Source organism: Syngnathoides biaculeatus, chromosome 3 (genome assembly GCF_019802595.1).
Source record: "Syngnathoides biaculeatus isolate LvHL_M chromosome 3, ASM1980259v1, whole genome shotgun sequence".
Taxonomy (NCBI): Eukaryota; Metazoa; Chordata; class Actinopteri; order Syngnathiformes; family Syngnathidae; genus Syngnathoides; species Syngnathoides biaculeatus.
In genome coordinates, this window is record NC_084642.1 from 11,917,248 (window position 1) to 11,940,081 (window position 22,834).

The 22,834-nt window shown below is 45.4% G+C and overlaps 2 protein-coding genes across 4 annotated transcripts in view; one reads left to right on the top strand and one right to left on the bottom strand.

Moving 5' to 3' along the window:
• Positions 1-316: 316 nt before the first annotated feature.
• LOC133497978 (delta-like protein D) lies at positions 317-10,526 on the bottom strand. The gene is made up of 11 exons (XM_061814284.1): positions 7,862-10,526; positions 7,399-7,710; positions 6,724-6,784; positions 5,884-6,141; positions 4,540-4,600; positions 4,301-4,431; positions 4,031-4,200; positions 3,736-3,952; positions 3,447-3,623; positions 2,635-3,352; positions 317-2,520 (listed from the first exon to the last, which is right to left on the bottom strand). Exons 1-11 carry the CDS (start codon positions 7,913-7,915, stop codon positions 2,199-2,201), a joined length of 2,481 nt encoding a protein of 826 aa, XP_061670268.1. The 5' UTR covers positions 7,916-10,526; the 3' UTR covers positions 317-2,198.
• The window catches only part of fam120b (family with sequence similarity 120 member B), a 32,165-nt gene continuing 13,902 nt past the window's right edge, over positions 4,572-22,834 (top strand). The window contains exons 1-9 of one of the 3 annotated variants that reach the window (XM_061814280.1): positions 4,572-4,625; positions 5,946-6,028; positions 13,885-13,957; positions 18,472-18,592; positions 20,353-20,543; positions 20,702-20,835; positions 20,999-21,121; positions 22,235-22,426; positions 22,514-22,778. In XM_061814280.1, the coding sequence (XP_061670264.1) occupies positions 18,478-18,592; positions 20,353-20,543; positions 20,702-20,835; positions 20,999-21,121; positions 22,235-22,426; positions 22,514-22,778 (1,020 nt within the window). In that variant the 5' untranslated portion in view covers positions 4,572-4,625; positions 5,946-6,028; positions 13,885-13,957; positions 18,472-18,477. Of the gene's footprint in view, positions 4,626-5,945; positions 6,029-13,884; positions 13,958-17,781; positions 18,195-18,225; positions 18,360-18,471; positions 18,593-20,352; positions 20,544-20,701; positions 20,836-20,998; positions 21,122-22,234; positions 22,427-22,513; positions 22,779-22,834 lie in introns of those variants that run through there. The other 2 variants (XM_061814282.1, XM_061814283.1) reach the window with 2 other exon arrangements.

The following is a 22,834-nucleotide window of genomic DNA, read 5'->3' on the forward strand; positions in this document are numbered from 1 at the left end:
ACTCAGTGGTCACCAAATGACACGCGTGTGTGTATATATATATATACATTGATGTATTAAGACACACACACACGTATGCCCATCGTAGTCAGACGGGGGCCACCGGGACTAAATCCAGACTGTGGTTTCCCTCTCTAGCTGTAAATATCCCTCTGCTTTGAACAAGATCTCACACATACACAATCACGCACACACACTCACTCCCATACTCTTGGACAAAACTTTCTTTGAAAAATCTGTCAAGACATAATTAATAGAATCATAAGCGAACCTTGAGTCGTACGCACATGCGGTGTCACACACACACACACCCAGGCGCGCACAAAGAGATGACTCTGCTCTTGCAAATTGGTGCATGATTATGGGGTGTATCTTTGTCTCATTTAGTGGTTCCACGAGGAGACAGTCTTCTGCCCTGTTACACACACAAACACACGCACACGTACCGCGACACTATCACATGGCAACAAGAAATCCCTCTAACTATTTGTCGGATTGTCTTGACTCGAGCCTAAAATATCTCTCTCTAAATTGTTTCCATTTCGCATACATTTTTCCCAACGTTTTTTCGACAGGAGTAACTTCATCCGATATGTCCCGCGGTTGCACTTTAACCCAATAATAAGACAAGCATTCCGACACAGATGTACTAATATTTCCTTTTATTTTGGAAAAATATTGCGCTGTTTTCCAGTAATAAAAACGACAGGCTCTGTACATCCAAACTTCTCTTTTAAATACAACACAGTCACAGTGGTCTCAAGTGCCAAACACCATTCGTTCATTCATACATGCATACCTACATACATACGTACATACATAATCTGTCAAATAATATACAATCAAACTTAAATTATAACAGAAATATCACACCAAATGGAAACACAAATAACAATAATTAAATTAAAAGAACATCTTTGTCTCAATAATAAAAAAAAAAAAAAATAAGATTAGAAACGGGAATCGCACGACGCTAAGCATTGATGAGCAGGCGAGGCGTGGCGGCGGTGGCTGAACGACGACGGGCTAGCAGTTGGAGATGTGAGCGATCTCGTCTGTGCTCGCTCACTCTCATAAACACACGTTACACACATACACCCCCATAGTGCAATGAGGTCTTGGCAGTTTGGACAACTCCTTCATAGCTTGACATTGACGCACAACAACATAAGAGGTCGGGACAAACAACTTTTAAGTAGTCATGAACTGTGTTTGATTACTTTCAGTGATTTTTTTTTTTTTTTTTTTTTTGCTTGTAATTTTGCTGAAATATTTTGCCCAAAACATTGCCCCGTGAATCCAAACCTTCAGGGTCGGGGGGCCAGTATGGCCCAACAGGATCCGCGCTGGATCGATTTGCAGTCGCTACTGGAGTTTTCAGTTTTTCAGTTCTGCTGAGAACCAGCTCAGCCAAAATGGTCTGTCAGCGCTGCAGAATTAAAGGTGTCGTCGGCCCAACTTCAGTTCTTAAAAACTTTTCTGTGGCCTTTTGGGAAATTGGCTCCAGCTGAGACTACGGAGCCATGGAAAGGCTTCGACCCTTGCCATTTCTACACTCTGCCCTCTGCAGCACTGCGCAGAACATGTACTGTCATCTATGACAGCTTTGACAATGTACTTTAATAACAATAGCACATAGCACAGTACTACAACACACAAGTTCTCAGTACTCCAAAGGTACTACTCTGTTCAATCGATCGGTACTCCATTGTACTACAATTTCATCATCCAGGTCAATGCTCCCTTGTTACTCAAGAGAAAAGGAATGGAATCCGCCTTGATGCCAATATTTCAGTCTGGAGCTCTTCCGCTGTTCTTCAGCAGGTTACAAGATGGGACGAGTACTTCGTCCTTCATTGTTTCTAATTTGAACAAGGCCTGCACTAGTTCAGGTGCTCGGAAGGTTCTTTGTAGCACTGAGAATCAAGTATGAGACCCACATCCTCATTTGAGATCAGCATTGTCTAATAGTCACTGACTCTGCACTGGCTCAGCGGCGCTTTGGCACCAAGATCCTTCGGTAAAGTCCAGAGAGCAGCAGCAAACTGCAGGAGTAAAACCTCCTGGAGAAAAGCTGAGCTGTACTGCTCAGGGCTAGCGAGGACCACCGTCGTCCAGAAGAATCTGGTTGGAACTGGTCTAGATGAGTATCATACCTGTAAGAGAAATTAGTTTTTTTGTTTTTACAAACTGATCTTTTAATGCCACACTGACGGTATTTCGCATGTACTCAGTTTGCTAGAATCGTGTCTCACCTCTGTAGCAATTAAGCACTCATCTTTCTGGTCTGATATGACGTACACAGACTGGTATTTGGTGTCTGTGGCGCACTGGTACTTGCTTTCACCACTGGCACCACAGTGATATTCAACGTCACAGCTTGACTGGTATTTCACATCACTACTGGATGATTGGTATTTAATGTCGCCGGTGGCATGCTGGTTCAGATCGTAGGATGATTGATACGTAGCTTCGCTGCAGCTCGGCAACTCTTCCCGTTGTTTCACTTCCGATGCGTTACTACAGGACAAATATGAAGGGAAATTACAAACTGAAGTAAAAGCAAAGAAGGGTCCATGGGTATTTGTATTTCTTTTATCGCTTGATCGTGTAGTATATTACACTGCAATGTACCTGTTTTGTCTTTTCCTGCATATTTCCTCTGTATCAGACTCTTTCGGTATCTCTGGCCCATCGTGCTCCTCCTGTTTGCACAGCGACACCTCTTCAGGCCGCAGCTCATGGACAAGATTGTACTCCACACTGGAGTAGCGAGCCTTAAAGCCGTGCTTCTCTGATCCACCGAGTCCATTAAGCCCACCGATGCCACTCAGACCACCAAGTGAACCAGACAGTTCAGAATGGTAATCTGCCTTTTTGTTGGTGTTTTTAATGGACGCTGTTCCCAGCTCCTTGTCACTGCGGAGGCAATTATTAGTGGTCGTCAGGTTGTTCATCGTCTCATGGCTGTCGCTTCGGACGCTGTCACTGCGATGAATGTGACGCTCCTGCAGTTTGACTCGAACGTAGACCACCAGCACAGAGCAACCGATGAGAATCACAAGAACGAGGAAGATGCCGGCGCACACGGCTGTCCAAGGGAAGCCGCTGTCATCATTGTCGGCATCGTCAAAGTTTTCATTTTCAAGGGAGGAATATCGTTTGTCTGGTCCATCCACCACTGGCTGACCCTTTGGGACTTCCGGTAAGAGGAACTGGCAGTTGTGCCCCCCGTAGCCTGGCACGCAGGCGCACACGAAGCGGCCACCGCGCTCGTGGCAAGTGGCTCCATTGTGGCAGGGATTGTGAGCACAGCGGGAAATGGGGGAACTGCAGTTTTTGCCAACATACCCTGCAAAAGAATTCAGTTTTAGGAGTCTGATTGTATATATTTATAGGTAATGTAAAACAACGTAGGGAAGTCGTCATGAAAACCAAAGTCATACCTGGAGGGCAGGTGCATGTGTAGCCATTTGCTCCCTCCTGGCAGGTTCCACCATTTTGACAAGGAAACGATAGACAGTGTCCGGGGAAGCTGCTGCTTCTGTCCTCGCAGTTGGTCCCCGAAAACCCTTCACTACACTGACAGAGGTACGAGTTCACCAAATCCACGCATTCTGCATCTGCAGAGGGAAAAGCATCGGGACGTCAGCCTCGACATCATGGATATTTCGCTCGTCAGCCTCTGTGTTGGCGATGATTGCTCAATAACAAGCGAGCGGTGGAATTACGTACCATTCAAGCAGGGATTGGACAAGCAGTGGTCAATTTTTTTTTCGCAGTTGAATCCCGCGTATCCCATGGGGCACTGACAGAAGTAGCCTCCCTCTGGGTTGTCAACACAGCGTCCGTCGTTGAAGCAAGGCCCGTCCGCACAGCTGCTCGCACTCAACTCGCAGTTGTTGCCGTAGAAGCCAGGTGGGCAGCTGCACTTGTAGCCACCGTCATGGTCCTTTATTAGTAAAAAGATTACTTATCTCCTTGTTTCAAGGCACATTTTGGGTGACAACTCTCTTCGATTGATACTCACGGAGCAGCTGCCGCCGTTACGACAGGGGTTTCCAGAACATTCATTAACCTCTATCTCGCAGCTGGCACCTGTAAAGCCAGGCGGACAGGAGCATGTGTAGCTGCCCTGGCCAGTGTTGGTGCAAGTGGCGCCATTGAGACAAGGCTTGTGGTGTGTACAGTAGTTGAGATCTGGAAACAGAAGTAACAAATTATATTCAATAAATATTTCACGGCACACTTTTTTGAAGTTACATTTTTTTAGAATGCGCCATAATTGTTCGAGACTCACCCTGGTTGCAAAAGAGGCCGCCCCATCCCTCCTGGCAGTTACACTGCCAGGGTTGTTGGCACGTACCATGGAGGCAACCGGGGTAACGGATACAGTCATCACAGTAACGACCGCTGAATCCAACACGGCATCTGGAACCCACCATGAATCAAACGCTGTTAGTAACAAAGCCGGGACAAACACAGTCGAGTGTGTCTGTTAAAAATAGGAGGGGGGGGGGGGGGACAACATCAACTGACTTGCATTCTCCAGGTTTCTCACAGAAGCCGTGATCTTCATCGCAGCCGGGAAGACAAATTGCTGCAGAGGAAAACAACACACAAAGGTGAGTAGAGCGAAACGTACTTGTCACAATAGACTCTTGATCTCTTTGATGGTTGCCTGGGCTGTTTTGTGTCCTTCCTGCAGTTTTCTCTACCTGCTCACCTGTCTCTCATTCTGTACTTTGAGCCACTGATAGGAGACCAATTAAAAAAACCGCAGCTGCCACGGGTGCAAACGAAAGTTAAACAGCAAGAGGAATTAGGGTCACGAGACCATTCTCGATTAAAGACCACTTATCGCTGAGTATTAGTTTAGACGAAGTTGCCCAATTTTCTGAACTGTTTACCTTGCGGACTTAGCAACTCTGGTGGCTTTGGACATCAAAGCCCCCCTCTGACCCCCCCACCCAAAGTCACCATAGCAGCCAACAGGCCCTCGCTATTAACATGGTTGCTCTCCAACACAAAAGCATCACACACAAAGCGGCCTTTCTCCCTCTTGACTGTGGGTCTGAAGTCTCTTTTTCTCGCTCTTGCCCGCACGTCCCCCCCCACCCCCAGCCTACCGACCACCACCAATACGACTGCACACCTATAGCGCACGTTCCAATCTGTTTCTCCTCCCTCTCCCATCGTTCTGTCCTATTTCTTCTTCTTTTCCCCTCGAGTTCAGCATCAATCCTTTCCTCCTCCCCTTACCCCCCCCCCTCCCCACTACCCACCCTCCTCCAACTACCTCTCTCTCAGGGCCAGCTGGTCTGTGTGGAGCTAACCACCAGACAGCTGCTCCATTGTCTCCTCGCACCGAGCAGCTGCCCCCTGCACAACAATACCCAGCCCCGCTTGGCCAATCGCCGGCTCGGGCCACAACAATGCAGGACCCCCACTCGGCCAATCGGGGAGGAGGTTCGGGGGTGAGGAGGCCCCAGTGGTCTAATGGAAGGCACGCGGCGTGTGAATTACTGAGGAGCCACTGTGGCTCATTAGAATGGAGGCCTCTGGTGCGAGGGGATAACTAACTGACGCCTGTTGCACACGGGCCTTGCATTAGGACATCGGGTGGGGGGCTGGGGGTCCCTGCACAGTAGCAACAGCCGAGTGACTGTTGGGGTAAATCACTTCATAAATGACTAATGACTGGATGCCACCCGAAGCCATTATCATCGGTCAAATTTTGAGGGACGACTAAACGTGGTGTAGTTTGCTTTTTTTTTCCTACAAAGGCAACTATTACAGAATTTAAATATTAAATAATTCAAGGAATAGTGCGGCATTTGCGTCCCATCCATGCTGTATGTAAACAAACCAATCGAGGCTTACGTTCAGTGCAGTACTGTCCCTTCCAGCCAGAGTTGCAAATGATCTCGCCGCGCTCTCCGCAGGTGAAGTGTCCGAAGGCGTCATCCCGGGGCCGGCAGAACACGGAGCAGCCCTCGCCGTAGTAGTGCTCGTCGCACAGGAAGCGGTAAGAGTAACGCAGCTCCGCCCTGCCTGCCGTCTGCATGTCTTTCGACCATTCCTCTCCCACCGTTAGGTGACGCTGAGTGGTGATGCGGCTGATGAGGCGCTCGGGGTTGTCTGCAAATGTCAGCCACAGGGCAACTTGTTGGTCATTCGTTTTTAATACGCCGTGTGTACGCACAGCAGAACACGATCGTCCTCTTCCACAACACAGTGGTTGTTTTTAGATAAATCCACATCTGTGTTTTACTCAGTGACCAGAAGATTCTGCTTTATCTCCGTTCTTGTGAGCTGTGGTCAGTTAGTCACCATTAGTGCTCTGTGATAAGATAACACTTGCAGGTGACACCTGCCCTAAGTGTGTCATTTATCTCACATTTTGCTACAACCATCTTCCTGTTTGCCGTATTAATGAAACACAGCGAGTGTGCCTTTACGATACAATCATTATTATAATTTCCACAGTAAGTAAGTCGTACTATCATGTTAATCTAGCATTAAATTATTACTAAGTTATTACTAAGTTATTAGTACAGCACTAGCAATGTAATTATCTTGAATAGCAAGAATAACACGTCTCATGTTATTCTTTCCAGCTTCAATAACTGAGTTAAGTGGGGGGGGGGGCATTTAAAACGCCATTATTAGCCTGCTGATATGTCTTCAGGTTACACTTCTGCTTCTCTGGCTGTCACCCACCTGTTGCCAGGTCGTCCAGGGAGTCTGTGTGCAGAGCCTCAATGATCAGTGAAAATGTCCCCTGGGGCAGAAAAAAAAAGAGAGAGACAAGGAGAGTCAACAGCTGCTCAGCCTTCGGAGCTGCATGTAAAATGGGGGTCGGGGGCAATAGAGACGCCTCCCAGTAAACTTCATAGCCCCATTGAACGGATTTGATTACAGACCTAATAAGGCTCGCGACTACCTGCTCGCCTTTCACGACCCTGCTACTGTCGCACCAGGACTCCGCCGTGAAGCAAACGAGGCGGAATTTCACGCTGCGCTGCCAATAATGTGCTAACTCGTAGGATGTTAAATTTCCCACCACGCCTCGCAGGGAGAGAGGCGTTTGGTGAAAACACCCTCCCCCGCGTGACACCCCCCCCCACCGTACCCCCAACCCCCTACCCCACAAACACACACACTCTACCACAATAGACCTTCTCACACACCGCTGACAAAGACCCTCACAATTTGGGAAGCATCTGCTGCGTTTAACACCCTTTCGAGCAAATGCGTTCCGAAACAGTAGAAATGTATTAAAATATTCTACATGCACTTGCGTGTTACCCCCCCCCCCTCGCCCCCGCAATGACAAGCAACGGCAACACATCAGAAATGATTAAACGTCACATCAGCAACCGCCCGGTCACTCACCGGCCACGTAAAGCCGAAATTGAAGCGGATCGGGTTGGTGAAGGTGTCCGCGTTGGTCTCCGGCACCTGGAAGGAGTTGGAGCCCAGAACCGGCGTGACCGCTCCGCCGTAGGTGCACGGCGGCTCGGGGGACACGTTGGCCTGGTAGTGCTTCAGACAGATCCGGAAGAAAGTCTTGCACTCGCACTGCTGGTGGCCGGCCTGATGGGTCGAGGCGCCCCCGCCGCCCCCGCAACAGTTGGCGTTCCCCGCCACCCCTTTCTTGTTTAGAAACTCCTGCAGCTTCAGCTCAAACACTCCGGAACACAAAACCTATAAATCCCAGCACACATAAATTGGATTAAAAACATTCATGCGCGATTCTCTCAATTTAGGCGCGTTAATATTTAAAATCTACAAGTTATTGATTCCTTGAAAAAAAAAAGAAAAAAAAACGCATGCATTTAAATAATCGCTACAATACCTGGCAGGTGAAAATGGAGAGAGTGACAACCAAGGGCAGATAGTGGCGTCCCATTGTGTTGACAGCCCCGTTCAAAACAAGCGCTCAAAGCTCCACAGGTTGGTGCAGCGCAACTCAAAAAAACATGGAGGAAGTTGGATGGGCTCTTCCCGCTCAGAATTCACGATTTGATTACCTTCTAATTTCCCATGCGTGCCTCTGTTGTTTATTGGGAGAGATTTTTTTTTTCCTCAATAAATAATCCGCAACAGAATGATCCTTGGAAGGAAATCCTCGTATCAAATATTTCCAAATAATCTTGCGCAAAAAAAAAAGGGGTCCTCCTTGTTGTTGTTTGTTTTTTCCGACTTGAGTGATGAAATGCGGGTCCCAAGCGAGGAAAGCGAGTGTCTGTTGGTATCTTTCGGGTTAACGGCGCGTATGTCTGATTGCTCGAGGCTCCTAGCACAGGGTTTTATACTGGACCAGTGCGCGCAGGGTAATAAGATGCAAATAAGCCCCTCTGCTCCTCTTATTCCCCTCCCTCCACCACCACAAGTCCGCCCCGGGCCCAGCACAAAAAAAAAAGTGGGGGTAGGGGGTGCGCACAACTTTTTTCTTTCTTTCCAAGGCCCAGCCCCTCGTCGTTTTTTTTTTTCTCGTTCTTTCAAAGGGACGCAAATGGCAGTAGAGAGCTGTTAAATGTACAACAACCCGATCTTCACCACTCCTTATAACCCCCTCCCCTTCCTCCCATTTACATTCCGACGAATTTGTTGAGCCCATGCAGGAAACCGTCGGCCATGCACTGCGGCACCAAATTGAACCGGGATGGGGCGGATCGCGGTTCCCGGATCGGGGTTGCTTATACTGTACTTGCATTAAGCCGGTCCCGGTAGAGCCGCGGGGGCCAAGCTCATGGTGCAAGCGTTAACCCCGGACCATCTGCCTGGTCGCATTCCTATAGTGGAAACCCTGGCGCGGCTTTCACGTGTTCACACTCCGCACGGCCTCTTTTAATTGGCTTATATTTCGTCTCTGGCAATTCGATGCACAACTTTACACCTCGTCAAGTGTATTATTATGTTTATTCCGATGACGAATGGGCGCTTCCCTAAATGCGCCACCCCAAAATTGCGCAAATACTCATCCAATAAGTGCGTAAGTGCTCCTCAGTGTCGACTGCGTCTCTTTTGGTGCAGGCAGTAAAAACAGACTTGGTAGTGTGTCACTCGCGTGGCTGTCATTAAGGGACTTGGAGGGGGAGTATAGGGGAACGCGCGCGCGTGCGCGTTGAGGGGTGGGGTGGGGGGCATCCAGGGAGTAAAGTTTTTCTCTTTGTGCTTTCAGCTGTATGGTAATTGCGCCAGCAGCACCTGCTCTCCCACAATAACAACACCAGAGAGAGGGTCTGATCAGGTTTGATAATATCACCGTTGCTGCGTGCAATCACGTCGCAGGACCCGACGCAAATCCCAACGCTGCGTTCGGTGTGTGTCTCCTCAGAGACTTTGCACGCGTTTCCGCGATGTTAATAAGAGCTTATGCCAGCCATTTTTCACCAAAAGACACCTTTTAACACGAGCTACTGCTTTGTGGATCATCTAATGACCTTTACCCCACCTTTTAATTTATATTGCATTAAAACCATGACAGCCTATTAAATGTCAGCATTATTTTTTTTTCATGGATCCACGTTGGTACTTGTTGAATACTTGCATATATTATGGTTAAACAAAGATACTGATGTCATTTTTACTTTCACTGTCAGAGAAGAATTACTTGGAAAATGTTTTAACAATTGTTTGAGGTCATAATTGCGTAGAAGTGCAATGTGCTGAGATGTGTGACTCTGACATGTAGGATAACATTTTGATACATCTTGTTTTGAATCGTGAGATTGGGTTATAATACATAAATAATCCAGTTTACATTGGGAGGAAAAAGTGTGTGAACTCTTTGGAATTATTTAAATATACAGTACATGACTTGGTCAAAAAGTGAGGTCTGATTGTCATCTAAATCATTTAAATCAAAAATAGTCAAACTGTCTGCTTAAAGTAATACAATACAAATAATTACATGTTTTCATATCCATCCATTTTCTTTCCCGCTTATCCTCACGAGGGTCGCAGGGAGTGCTGCAGCCTATCCCAGCTGTCGACGGGCAGGAGTCGGTGTACCCCCTGAACTGGTCGCCAGTCAATTGCAGGGCACATGGAGACAAACAGCCGCACTCACAATCACACCTAGGGGCAATTTAGAGTGTCCAATTAATGTTGCATGCGGGGCCGGGATCAGAACTGTGAGGCCAACGCTTTACCCGCTGACCCACCATGCCGCCCATGTTTTCATATTTTATTGAAAATAACAATTGACAGGACAGCTTGACAGCTCAAAGGAGGCAACAGGACAAAGAGCCAAAACATAGAGGCAAGTCAAAAGACGAAGAAAATTAATGTTCTGGAATGGCCCGAGTCAAAGCCCTGACCTCAACCCGATTGAGGTGCTGTGGGATGACCTCAGGAGAGCTCCTCTCTTCAGACATCCCAAGAACCTTTCTCAAGTACAACAATTTTGTAATCCAATCCAAGGTTGTTTGCCTTTCACGGCTTTTAATAATCATGTGAAAATGTTCAAGGCAAACATCATCGAAGTGACCGATGGCCCCAGTAGTTAATACATTTTCCGGATGATTCCTTTGAATGAATTAAAAAATGTAATTGAATTTTGTCAACACTTCTTTTATCCTGGCTAACGGGAATAGTGGTTGCTTCCTCCTCTATGCCGCGCACTGCTCCTGCATTGCTAGATCCTCGTGGTGCTCCTGAATCCACTTGTCAATGTCCTCCTCAGCCTTTCTCAGTGGAACAATTTTCTTAACTTCAGGCTCAACCTCCACTTCGAACCTTTCAAGTCAAGAACCTCTCTTTCATATTTCTTGCCAATTTCTCATTTTATTTTGATGGACAAAACAACTTGTCTTCCCCTCACTGGCACTGGCCATCAGTTTCTTGGGGCCCATAGTGAAAAAAGATGAAAAAATGCTTGAAGAAGTCATACAGTACAAGTGTATGCAAGTGTATGATAATGGATTCGGTGACGAAGATTCAGGTAAATATTGATGCCCCCCCCCCCCCCAAAAAAAAATTGATTTGCTCCTAGCCAATGGAGGGATCTGATGCCAGGATAATGCTACATGCAGGCCAATAGGGGATGTTGCTCTACTGCACCACACAAACCAAGAGACAGGAAGTGCATCATGGGTAAAGATTGACATCTCTCCCAGCCAATGTGATGGCAGGAAGAGGCTCCGGCAGTGACCAATGGGAGAGCATCTCTATCGCAGCGCTTTCAAACCAAGATACAATACAAGATGTTGACGTTCGATGGAATCCAGCGCCATTTTTTTTTTCATTTCGTATCCTGAATTTCTTTCGTAATTAGAGACAAAAATTTTCTGGGGAGGCTTTTCATAACCTGAATCTTTCGTTAGTAGATGCTTTTGTAAGCTGAGGTGCCACTGTACAAATATCTGCACTTTCTACGACTTACATTGTGAAAATAAGTTACTTTTAAAGCCTTCTAAAGGTAGCGACGAACAACATGACACATAAGGCAGAATGGTGAAAAACGGAAGTAAGCGAGTCAAGGTCATTGATCAGAGACATCCTTGATATGACGCCCCTTTGAGCCATGCCCCCCGTGGCAATGCTATGCTCGTTTACTTTTTACACTACGTCCTAACTTCATTTGAATTGGAACTTGTAAAATAAAATGCAAGATAGTCAATAGAAACGCTGTTTATTAAATGTAATGAGTGCAGAGTTTTGTTGCAACTCGACTTGCTTTGGCTAACCAATCATAGGAAAACGTTGGCGTTATTGTAGGCCAACTAGCTGGTCCTCTGAGGTGAATTTGAAATCTGATTGGTTAAAGAAACTGTCCTTATTGTTAGGTGGTTCAAATCCCTGGCACTACTGATTCTGAAGGCTTTAAGACGAAATTGACATGACCACATATAGAGCCCAAAATCTGATTGGACAAGAAAAAATCCATCCATCCATCCATTTTCTTTGCCACTTATCCTCACAAGGGGCATGGGGAGTGCTGTAGCCTATCCCAGGTGTCAATGGGCAGGAGGCAGGGGACACTCTGAAGTGGTTGCCAGCCAATCGCAGGGCACAAAGAGACCAACAGCGGCACTTAGGATCACACCTAGGGGGAATTTAGAGTGTCCAATTAATGTCTCATGTTTTGGGGGTGTTGCAGGAAATCGGAGTGCCCGAAGAAAACCCACACAGGCACGTGCAGAACATGCAAACTCCACACAGGCGGGTCCACGATTGAACCCAGGACCTCAGAACTGTGAGGCCAACGCTTTACCAGTTGATCCACCGTGCCGCCCGGTTGATACAATGTTGAGAATAATAAAAAACAATAATATTGCGATTGCCTAAGAAAGCGGGGCATTCCTCGCCTATTCCGGAGCGACTCAAGGAGACAAATCCGGTTCCAAGGCAAGCTAATCAACAACTGCGTGTTTGATAATGTGCCCCTTTGGTGCGACTTCAGGGCCCTTTAACCTTGAGCCCCAACGGCATTATCCTTGCCTGCCGTGGCGCTTCCATGCAGATTCCAGTCTGTATTTAGCTGTATAGGAGGCTGATTTCATTTAACCAGTCGATTTCAGCCCGCAGCATTGTAGAGCGCCTCAATGGCTTCAAATCCCCCTCTGGAGACCTTTTTATTATTTCACCTCATCGCAACTATCGGAGGTGCCCCGCGCACCTCTCCCTTCGCCTCCATCAGTCATTCATCACCATGACGTGGCACACATTTTGCAATTAAGCGTGCAAAGCGTGACCGGGGCGTATGGCGAGTTGGAGAGTAACAACGCCCCCACCCTCGTCTGACCACGTTTCTCCACCCTCAATTTTCGCCGCGAGATTGTGGAGTTGTGCGCTTGGAGCTCCACCCATCCTCGCCCTCGCGAGTTGGAGAAATTGTTTAACTGGATATCGATTGTTTAACTGGAGTGTTTTGTGTGCGCGTGTAGCCGCGCGTGTGCGTGCGTGCGTGCGTGTGCGTGCGGAACAGGGGGCGGGTGGGCAGGGGTGGGGGGGTCTGTGACACGCACCAGCACAACAAAGGAAGAGGTCTCGCGCCCCGCCGCCCATTCATCCCTTTCTCTGGCCAAGTAATTCCCATTGATTCCTATTGAAGGACGAGTCGCGAGCCCCTCGGGGGAGAACTGTGTGATTTGTGAAGGGTCGCAAGGACAAGACACGCCCCTCCTCGAGCCTGGCCATCTGCTCCCCCAAAACACCACAACACCAACTACCAAATGGTTACCCCACCCCCCGCCCTCACCCCCTACTTCATCTTTGTACAAATAATTCCTCTCTTTCAACACACCTCTCCGAGTCTGTGTTTACTGTCTCGTCTATTTCATTTTCAAGCGATTGAACGCATTCTGCATTGGTAAGTAACCAGTTGCGTGTTGGGCAGATCAGAGTGGAGGCATGCAGTGGGTACGGGGTGGCCATATGGTGTGTGTGTGTGTGCGTGTGCCAAGAATTGGGTGGATGGATGGATGGCTGCCGTGGGAAACCCTGCATCATCGCCATCACACTCACGCGTCACATGGCAGCCTGCGGAAATCAAAGTAAGGCCATGATCACATGACCACTGTGATGATGGACTGCGACTCACTTGAATTGCTTTGTTGCTTTTCGAATGGGTGGGCTCGGTGCGGGCACTCACTGGACATAACGCTGGCCACACCGCCGCGATCCTAACGAGAGCCAATCAAAGACTTTACAGGGACAATAATGTAATATTAAGTTAATAAGCATGTGTCAGCTTTTGATTACAGCGCTTGATCTGCACAATAATTCCGACATACCTGGTCATGTATGTGTAAGAATGGCAAAAGATTTGGACTTGAGTTCAGCTTTATGAACTACACTGAGAGAAAAATAACAAATTGTGCAAAACATAATCATCTCATAAACAGTCCTCTTGTTTCCTTTTATTTTTAGACACAAAGACCTCTCCAAAGATCATCCGTTAACCTGAATTTACAAAAGGACTTTGCAAGGATCATCAAATCAGGTGATTATTTTTACATTTTAGCTTCTACAGTATAGATTACATGATTTGCATCATTTTTATGAAAATGAAAGTGCTTATTAAAGTAGGTGAAGGCCTAATATTGAATCGAATCACAGGATTTGTCTTTTTGCATTTGTTTGTATGGCAAATAATGTGACAGATGTTCTCATTTCAATATTCCTCCATCCATTCTCTTTGCTGCTTATCCTCACGAGGGTCACGGGGAGTGCTGGAGCCTATCCCGGCTGTCAACAGGCAGGAGGCGGGGTTCACCTTTAACTGGTCGCCAGTCAAGCGCAGGGCACATGGAGACAAACAGCTGCACTCACAATCACACCCAGGGGCAATTTAGAGTGTCCAATTAATGTTGGATGTTTGTGGGTGTGGGAGGAAACCGGAGTGCCCGGTGAAAACCCACGCAGGCACGGGGAGAACATGCAAACTCCACACAGGCGGGGCCGGGATCGAACCCGGGTCCTCAGAACTGTGAGAACAACGCTTTACCAGCTGGTCCATCGGGCCCCCCACCCCCTGTATTAATGAAGAAATAAAATCTGGCCAAGATAAATTTAAAAAGGTAAAAGGGAAGGTAAAAATAAACAACTGAAATTATGTGGTTGCAGAAGTGTGCACACCCCGTTATAACTGGGAAGTGGGTGCGTTCAGAAACCCTCCACCTTGCCGACTCATTTCAATATATTACTGTACAATTTGGAGTGTGGATTACCAGAACAAGCGACTATAAGTCTTCTTTAAACGACGATTTAAAACCCCATAATTGAGTTTACAACCCCCACGAGACATTTTTTCACAGCGAAGCCTCGGATATGATGTTTTGATTTGAATCCAGAAACGAGTCAAAAAAACAAACAAAGCCTTCCTGCGTTGGGAACAAATCGCACGCAGCCCTGCTCCCCGAGATCCATGCCCCGCGGCCCCCCCACTGGGGGTCCTTGGCCTTTAGTTTGAGAAGCGGTGGCCTCCAGCAGCAGGATTAGCCAGGCCAGCTGCCCAGAGAAACCCCAGGCTCTGAACGCTGACACAAGGCCTGACCCCGGGGTAGCTACTATCAGGGACCCCGAGTGGGATTTGGACAGCTCTCGGTGTGTTTATGTATGTGTGTCGCTCATTGAGTCGGACAACTGTTGAGCCGGCGCAGATTTGGGCCGCGGTGTTCTTTGTATGTGTGTCCGTGCTTGTATGGTCAATTCTTTCCGGGGGTTAACTGCTGATCCAGTACAAATGGGAGGTGGGGGGCTGTCGTGTGCTCCTGGAACATCTGCCTCTGTTTCTCCTGAGTCAAGCTTTGGTCAGGAGAGGAGGGGTGGGTGGTGGGGGAGGGGGGGGCACACAGATGGGGGGGTTGAACTGAGGGAAGGAGATGGAAGGTGACAAAAGCAAGTCTGTGGAGGTTTTAGGAGACGGAAGAAGATGGCAACGTCCAATGAGAGATGCCCGTGTGCTGCCTATACTTGCCCCCTCCCACCAATACTTTTGTTGACTTGGGCCACGAGGGCATGTGGACACTGGTTCACTATCAGCAATAAAGTGAAAAGCTATTTTTGGCTCGTCAACGAACTATTCATTCACTGATTTCCCGTAACGCTTATCCTCAATAGAGTCGCGGCCGTGCTGGAGCCTATCCCGGAGAGGCGTGGTAGCCCCTGAAGCGGTCGCCAGCCAATCGCAGGGCACACATAAAACAACAAAAAAAATATGTTTCATGTTTTTAACCATCAAGCAAAAGTTGGATTTGTGAAGTTCCATATGTTGACGTTTCCCGTTCAAACATGATATGCGCGCCAAGCCAGAAGTCACTACATGCAGATACATTATAGAAAACGGTCATGTGTACAGTTGAATATTTCCGTATGTATGGGTTTAATATCATACATGAGTAGTCTGTTGGAGGCATTTTTTAAAAAAACAACAAAAGTAGTTATGTAGCCCACCATCATTGTTGCTGATGGTGGAGTACTCATACATGCCTGCTTGTACACTACAAAAAAAATAATGATATGCATTACCTCCTTTTTCATGAAAACCCTTTTCAGCCTTAAGATAGAAACATAAACTTTGTTTTCATTGTCCACTTTGCGAAACGCTCTCAAATATTTTCATTTTCAGGTTCCAAAACACTGTTGCCACATGAAAAATTTTCAGTTTTTTAAAGCTAAAAAGAGATTCTTATTGTGCTCTCTTGTGCCAAGCAATACTTTGTGGGAAAACATGTTAGTAATTTCAGCATAATTCTGCAAACTCACAAACATATAGTAATAACAAAATTGTATTGCATTATAAACAAGAGACCAATAATATCCTGTCTGATGGTAACATGCTTAAAGTTGATATTTGGACCAGAGTACAAATTATGAGTGAATATTCGTGGGTAGTAGTGACGTCACAACATAAATCTACGCTAAATGGAACGACATCGATAATTTTGTACAACTTCATCACACGAATAAACCTGAATGTTGCACAGCACTGCAAAATGTTAATAATGTTGTTATGACCCACTTCAGAAAAGTGCTTAAAAGATGGCAGAAGCAAACATTAGATTTGTTCTTTGTGAAAAAGGTGTGAGTCACCCCCACCGAAGACATTTGAAAGTGTTGTTTTGCATTGTTTTTTTCTTTTGTTCCATTAACCCTACCTCCAGTTGCAAGTTTTTTTTACATGTTACGTACTTTCTGTGCTAATAAAAAAAAACATTTGTCCCCCCTCCCCCCATTATTGCTTGTTTCAAGTTGTTCTGCACTTTTAATAAAAAAATGGGGGCCAAGTCGCTACAGATACAGCAATGTACTCCCAGCCTAGTGTACTCTACTAGGCTAAAGCAAACATTTTAAGAAAAAAAAAAAATATATATATATATTTCTTAAATGATTTACTTATATAAAGTATTCAAACTATACATATATTTCTACTATGCAGTTTATTATCAGGAAAAGCCAAAAAGATCGTTTGAATCTATTTTTAAGGCTTGGAACGCATTATTTCATTTTACATTCATTATAATGAGAAAACCTGCTTTGGTTTTCGAACATTTTGGTTTTCCTTCTGGAACAGATTGTGTTCGAGAACCAAGGCACCACTGTATTCAGGTTTTAAGTAGTGCTAAGTGCTACAACTACTGTGTTAAAATTAAATAAATTACAAACAAATGGCTGCATAAGAAAAGGAAAAATATTGCATGTGTATCACTGAATGTCTCACATTATCAAAAAAAAAAATATTCAGGTAACTGAATCATTTGGCACTGAATTACTCACTTGTTTGTAGTACTAGGTACCAGAGTTTTACACATAAAATGATTGTAAGATTGAAAAATTTGAGCCCAAGGATGAGTTGAAACCTCATCCGTCGTGTTCATCAGCATCTGTTCTGACCCCCTAATGTCTCTTCTTTTGTCTTGCATTGTTCAAGTCCTGAAGTGTGACTAACTCCGTTTCCTCAGTCATGTTAATTCGCTTCTGTAAGTGTACAGTATTGTTGTTGTCTTGTGGTCTGCGATACCGATTTGCAGCTAGACGAAAACACACCTATGAGCAATAATTGACGTTAAAATGTTTTCTTGATACGTCAGCAAGGCTGTGATTTTCAAGTGCACACGGAGAGAGGGGGGGTGGGCAGATTTACAACTGAGCTCCTCCCTACTTGAAGATCAGTTGACTGTGGTGGATTGCCCTCCTAGTCCCACTGAGCATCTGGCTGGGGAGCGACAGATGCTGACAGCTGGACTGACAACCAGCATATGCCGCTTTCTTTATTTCTGCTCAGCTCAGACAATAGAGTGGAGGTGACAGGGGGTGCATTGTGTGGAAGGTAGACCTAATAGCTAGTGACTTCAGAATAGAAGCTCCATTCTCATGGAGAGCAATTAGTCTGTCTCTGATCCCAGCGTGGAGAGTTTACGGGTGGACTGATGCCACAAGACCGCAGCGCGGTCCAGTTATAGTCATGCCACCTTAATAGGATTATATTTTTAGAATGTTGTACATCACGTCATCGGCTATTCTTTTTTTTTTCTATATTAGATGTGTATGTTTAGGCTTGCATGGTGTTTTATTTGTGGACTGGTACCCGTTTCAACTGACTCGTATGGCCGCAAGCGCCAAGCACGTGATCTTTGTTTTGTGAAGCGTCGTGACGTCACCCGTGCGACACAGGAAGTGATAGTTTCATACCAAAACAACCAGGAGAATCTGCTTATTTTACGTCATTTTTTAAAGAAGTAAGTGGTTCGCTAAACGGGACGTTAAGTCGTAGCGGCGATAGCGTACATAACGTCTTGAGGTGGTTTCAAATTGCAAAGACTGCGGCTAAAGCGTAACTAGGAAAACTTGCAAATTGAGGCTAAGCTAATCGTTAGCATAAAGATGAGGCGAAGCCTAAACAAGTAGGCGCCCATCTCGTTCTTTCTACGTGACAACATCAACGCATATCAAAAACGCCTTCTTGATACCTCCAAATGAAAGTCTCCTCCCCCCCCCCCATGCTTTCTCTCTCAGGTAGAAATGGGAGTAAAAGGTCTCCAGTCTTTCATGGAACTCTGCTGTCCAGAATCCTGCATAACTGTCAACCTGAGAGAGATGGTCAGACATGTTCCCAAAACATCTGACAACACTTCCAGTTGAGTGCATTTGTAACGCTCGTGTATGTTCACGGTGTTCTTAAGTCTAGACACATCTTACAGAAGTGACGTTTTCAACATTTAATTAAAGTGGAAAAATATAACGTCATCAATGTGATTTTTTTTTTATCACTAGAAGGGTTGATGACTGTGCTTTGTAAGATTTAAATAAACTTGATGGAGTTACTCCACTTTGACTTCAATTGACCACATGGCGATATATTTTTAATTTAAACCAATTATATTTGTTCTGGTGTTTTTTCCAGGTACAATATGCTTCCTCACATGTTCCAAAAACATGCATGTTAGGTTAAATAAAGACTCAACATTGTCCATTGGTGTTAACCTAAGTGTTATTGGTTCCTGGTTTATTTGTGCCCTGGCATTGGCTTGCTACCAGGCTAAGGGTGTACCCTGCTTCTTGGATCAAGTCAGTTGCGATATTTTACACGCAACCTATAACGTGAAGTGATGTAAAGAAGGAAAGAATGGATTACTGTAGGTGCCTTTTTCCCTGCAACTGTTAATTGGAACCAAAGCCACAGAGTCATTGCAGAGAAGTTTCTTCCTTTCAGGATGCCCTCCATATTCACTGTGTAGACCAATTGTAACCCTATTGTAACACAATTCGTTAGAGGTGGCCCCCAAATAATACAGTTTATGTTTTACTTACTCAATTGCCACACAATGCGACTAAATACTAATAGCAATATTACTCATCCATTGATTAAGCAGCCTGCAACTATGAGTTGTGATTGAAAACGTTTGTGGGCTATGGTAAACTGACAAAGTGAAACATTCATCTGTCCATTTTCTTAGCTGTTTATCCTCATGAGGGTCGCGGGGAGTGCTGGGGGCTATCCCAGCTATCAATAGGCTTGAGGCCAGTACACCCTGAACTGGTTGCCAGCCAATCACAAGGCAAATAGAGACAAACAACCGATTGCACTGACAATCACGCCGAGAGGCAATTTAAAGTGTCCAATTAATGTTGCATGTTTTTGGGATGCGGGAGGAAACCAAAGTGCCTGGACAAAACCCACGCAGGCACGGGGAGAACATGCAAACTCCACACAGACGGGGCCGGGATCCAACCTGGGACCTCAGAACTTTGAGGCCAATGCTTTCCAGCTGATCCAGCGTGCTGCCAAACTACTGACAAAATGAAACATTTCTACAATATTTCAACAAATTCCCTTGTAAATTTACACACTTATTCTAGCAATTGTGAATAGAATTTTGAGAATCCCCCCACCCTCCTCAATACTCCTCGATGGCATCAATTATATCACACAATCTGCAGCAAAATGTTGCTTGCTAAAATCTTTTTAATCTTGGGGAATAGTTAGTCATCTGAGGCAGCCAAATTTGGTGAGTGAATCATTGAACAGCCGGAATACGGTGGTGCTTGAGTATGCCGAGGAGCGGGCTTGTCGGCCATTTTAGGGCCACTCCATGTGTGAAAAGTATGAGATATTTTTGACTGACCACTTTCTTCTATCGTACCAAACGAAAAGGGTGCTTTAACAAGTAAAATCATCTTCAAGCATGACGGTGTACCATCTCGAAAGAAATTCAACGAGAAATTGCAAAAGCTCACAAGTTGAATGGATGTAAGAGTTGCGAAGCTGCTATCAAATTAGGGGTCCTGTGTCAAAATGTATGACTGATGTCTCGTTTCACTCTGCGTTTCAATTGAAGATTTTGCTGTACTACTGTACGTGTTCATAACCTGAAAAGTTTATATCATTTCTGTTAGGTCCCACACTCGTCGTTGATGGGATGGCCTGCCTGCGCCACTGGTACTGGTGTAAAGACTGGGTGTGTGGGGGTCAGTGGAACGAGTACATGAGCATCCTCAGGCGCTGGGTGGAAACGTTCACGTCTGTTGGAATTCATCTCGTTTTCTTCTTTGATGGCTTGGTTGAGGAGAAGAAGAGGCATGAGTGGGTGAGTAACAAGCTTGTGGGGTGTGACCATGCACAAATTGTTGTGAGTTCATTGATGATTGAAGTGTTAAAAGCGTCAACGACAACGTTTTTAAACACCTTTCACTTCCAACTGTTCAACATTAGGCTGAAAACAATTGCGTGATTATTTGCACACAGGTGAAGCGAAGACGAAGAGTAAACGGGGAGGTGTCTAAAATATTCCATTACATTAAGTCACATGGCCAACAACCAGGCAAAAATCTCTTCACTCTGCCTTCTGGCTTGGCCACATTCACATGCTTTGCCCTCAGGTTTGCAAGTTTTTACATTATCAATGCTGAAATAAAAAAATAAAACATTTTTACCTTTTATTCTCTTAGTCTATATTTATTTTACAATAATACTATACTACTACGACTACTACTACTACTACGACTACTACTAATAATAATAATAATCTAATTTTTTTGCCAGGGCATTAGGTCAGGAAGTATTTTGCTCAGTGCAGGAGGCTGACTATGAAATTGCCTGTTACGCCCGTCGCCATGGCTGCATGGGGATTTTGGGACAGGACTCAGACTTCATCATATATGACAGGTTGGTTGGGTTGAGGCCATTGTTTTCATTTGAACTTAAACATGATAAATTCATAATAATGTATGCCATGTCAGGCATGAGCATTTCACGGAAACGATCGTTCCGTTACCGTGTCGTTACCCAGCCTGAGAAAACACGGAACTGAAAGTCCGTTTCCCAGATCTCAGGCCTTGCTTTTAATAAAATTCGCCCATGTGTGGAATGTAAAACAAGTTCTCAACAAAATACAACAATCTGTATAAAACGAAGCTACATGAACCCCTTTATTTTTAATGATTAAAACGCCCAGCTTTGTCAGTGTGGTTTACAAACAGCACCGGTTTCCGCTTCTGCGCTACGCATGCGCAAGGTCAAGTTATTCATATCCGGGTCACTCAAACGCTAGTCAAACATGTCGGTTGCTAACCGTAAAAGACAAAATGCTCATGCCTGCTAAGGCTTTATTCTGAAGTACATGTAAAAACCGGTTCCCATGAGCATTATCAATGGGAACCGAGAAATCGTTTCCCGTTTCCTAGGACAAAAATCAACGGAACCGAAAGATCGGTTACCATAGTTGCCGAAATCCTCATGCCTGCCATGTGTTAATATGCATGCCATGGTTGTTTTCCTGAAGTCTCGAATGTTTCCTTCCAGACCATGGTGTAACAAAAGTGTCTTCACAGAAAAATACAAAGATAAAAATGCTGCTTTGAATTAAAGCTAATGTCATTTTTTTCACATCATATCTGAGTTCCCCCCCCCCTTTCCATCCACGAAAGAAGGAGAGTTTCTTTATTGTTCAGATGAAAAGAAGAATCACCCCAAATTTTGAGAAACATGAATTTAATTCAACAGTGAATACATGAATGAATATGAAAAAAGCCAGATGTCAAACCACATTATTCCAAACATAACCAGATTCCAGTAGTAGCTTGCAGTAATTAGAAAAACATGGAGTGCAATTTTCAAGAGTTGAGTTTTGCACAAATGGGCCTTCAGTCTGACTCTTGCTACTTCTACTACCGCTGTGGTCACAGATTCATCCCTTGTGTCACTGACAAGTCAAATTGACTGAAGAAAATGCAGATAAACATATATTGATATTTAAATATCTAATTGTTCTTTTTCAAGTGTTCCTTACTTGTCAGTGGCAAAACTGCAATTAAACCGCCTCACCACCGTCCTCTACGACCGAGAGAGGCTTTGCCGAGCCATTGGATTGGATGTTTCCCAGTTACCACTCCTGGCCTGTCTCCTTGGTAACGATGTGGTACCAGAGGTGAGCATGCAGGCTGTCAGGAACAAGGCTATGGCAGCATACAGGTGTTTGACCACTTTTCAATCCATTATACAGTATGTACTTTACCGTGATTAAAATGTAAATAAAATATCACAAAATCTTTTTGACAGGAATCCGTATGACACAGCCCACTCTGGAGCTCCCCAGGGGGACTTGGTGTTAGCTGTATCCCAGTTCATCAGCTCTTTGTGGGCCGGAGAAGAGGATAAGAGTGGGCTCATCCCTCGGAGTCTGCAACTTCCAGTTGCACACAGACAACTCTTGGAAAAAGGGATTTGCTCCTATTTACTGTCTGAACCGGAAGCTTCTCAGCGGCATCCCCTCCCCCCTGTAACTTCCACCTTTGAAAAACGCGTCAGTCCAGAAATATTAAAGGTAAATCCTGGACCACATCTACAAATTTATGTCTGTGGTCACTTTGTTGAGTCGCA

Bases quoted from the DNA above. Each gene is read 5' to 3' on its own strand.
- LOC133497978 (XM_061814284.1), bottom strand. From the start codon at position 7,915: ATGGGACGCCACTATCTGCCCTTGGTTGTCACTCTCTCCATTTTCACC. The intron at 6,785-7,398 runs GTGAGTGACCGG...TTTCTGCCCCAG, and splicing joins ATTTCGGCTTTACGTGGCCG to GGGACATTTTCACTGATCAT. The intron at 3,353-3,446 runs GTATGACTTTGG...ATTCTTTTGCAG, and splicing joins CACATGCACCTGCCCTCCAG to GGTATGTTGGCAAAAACTGC.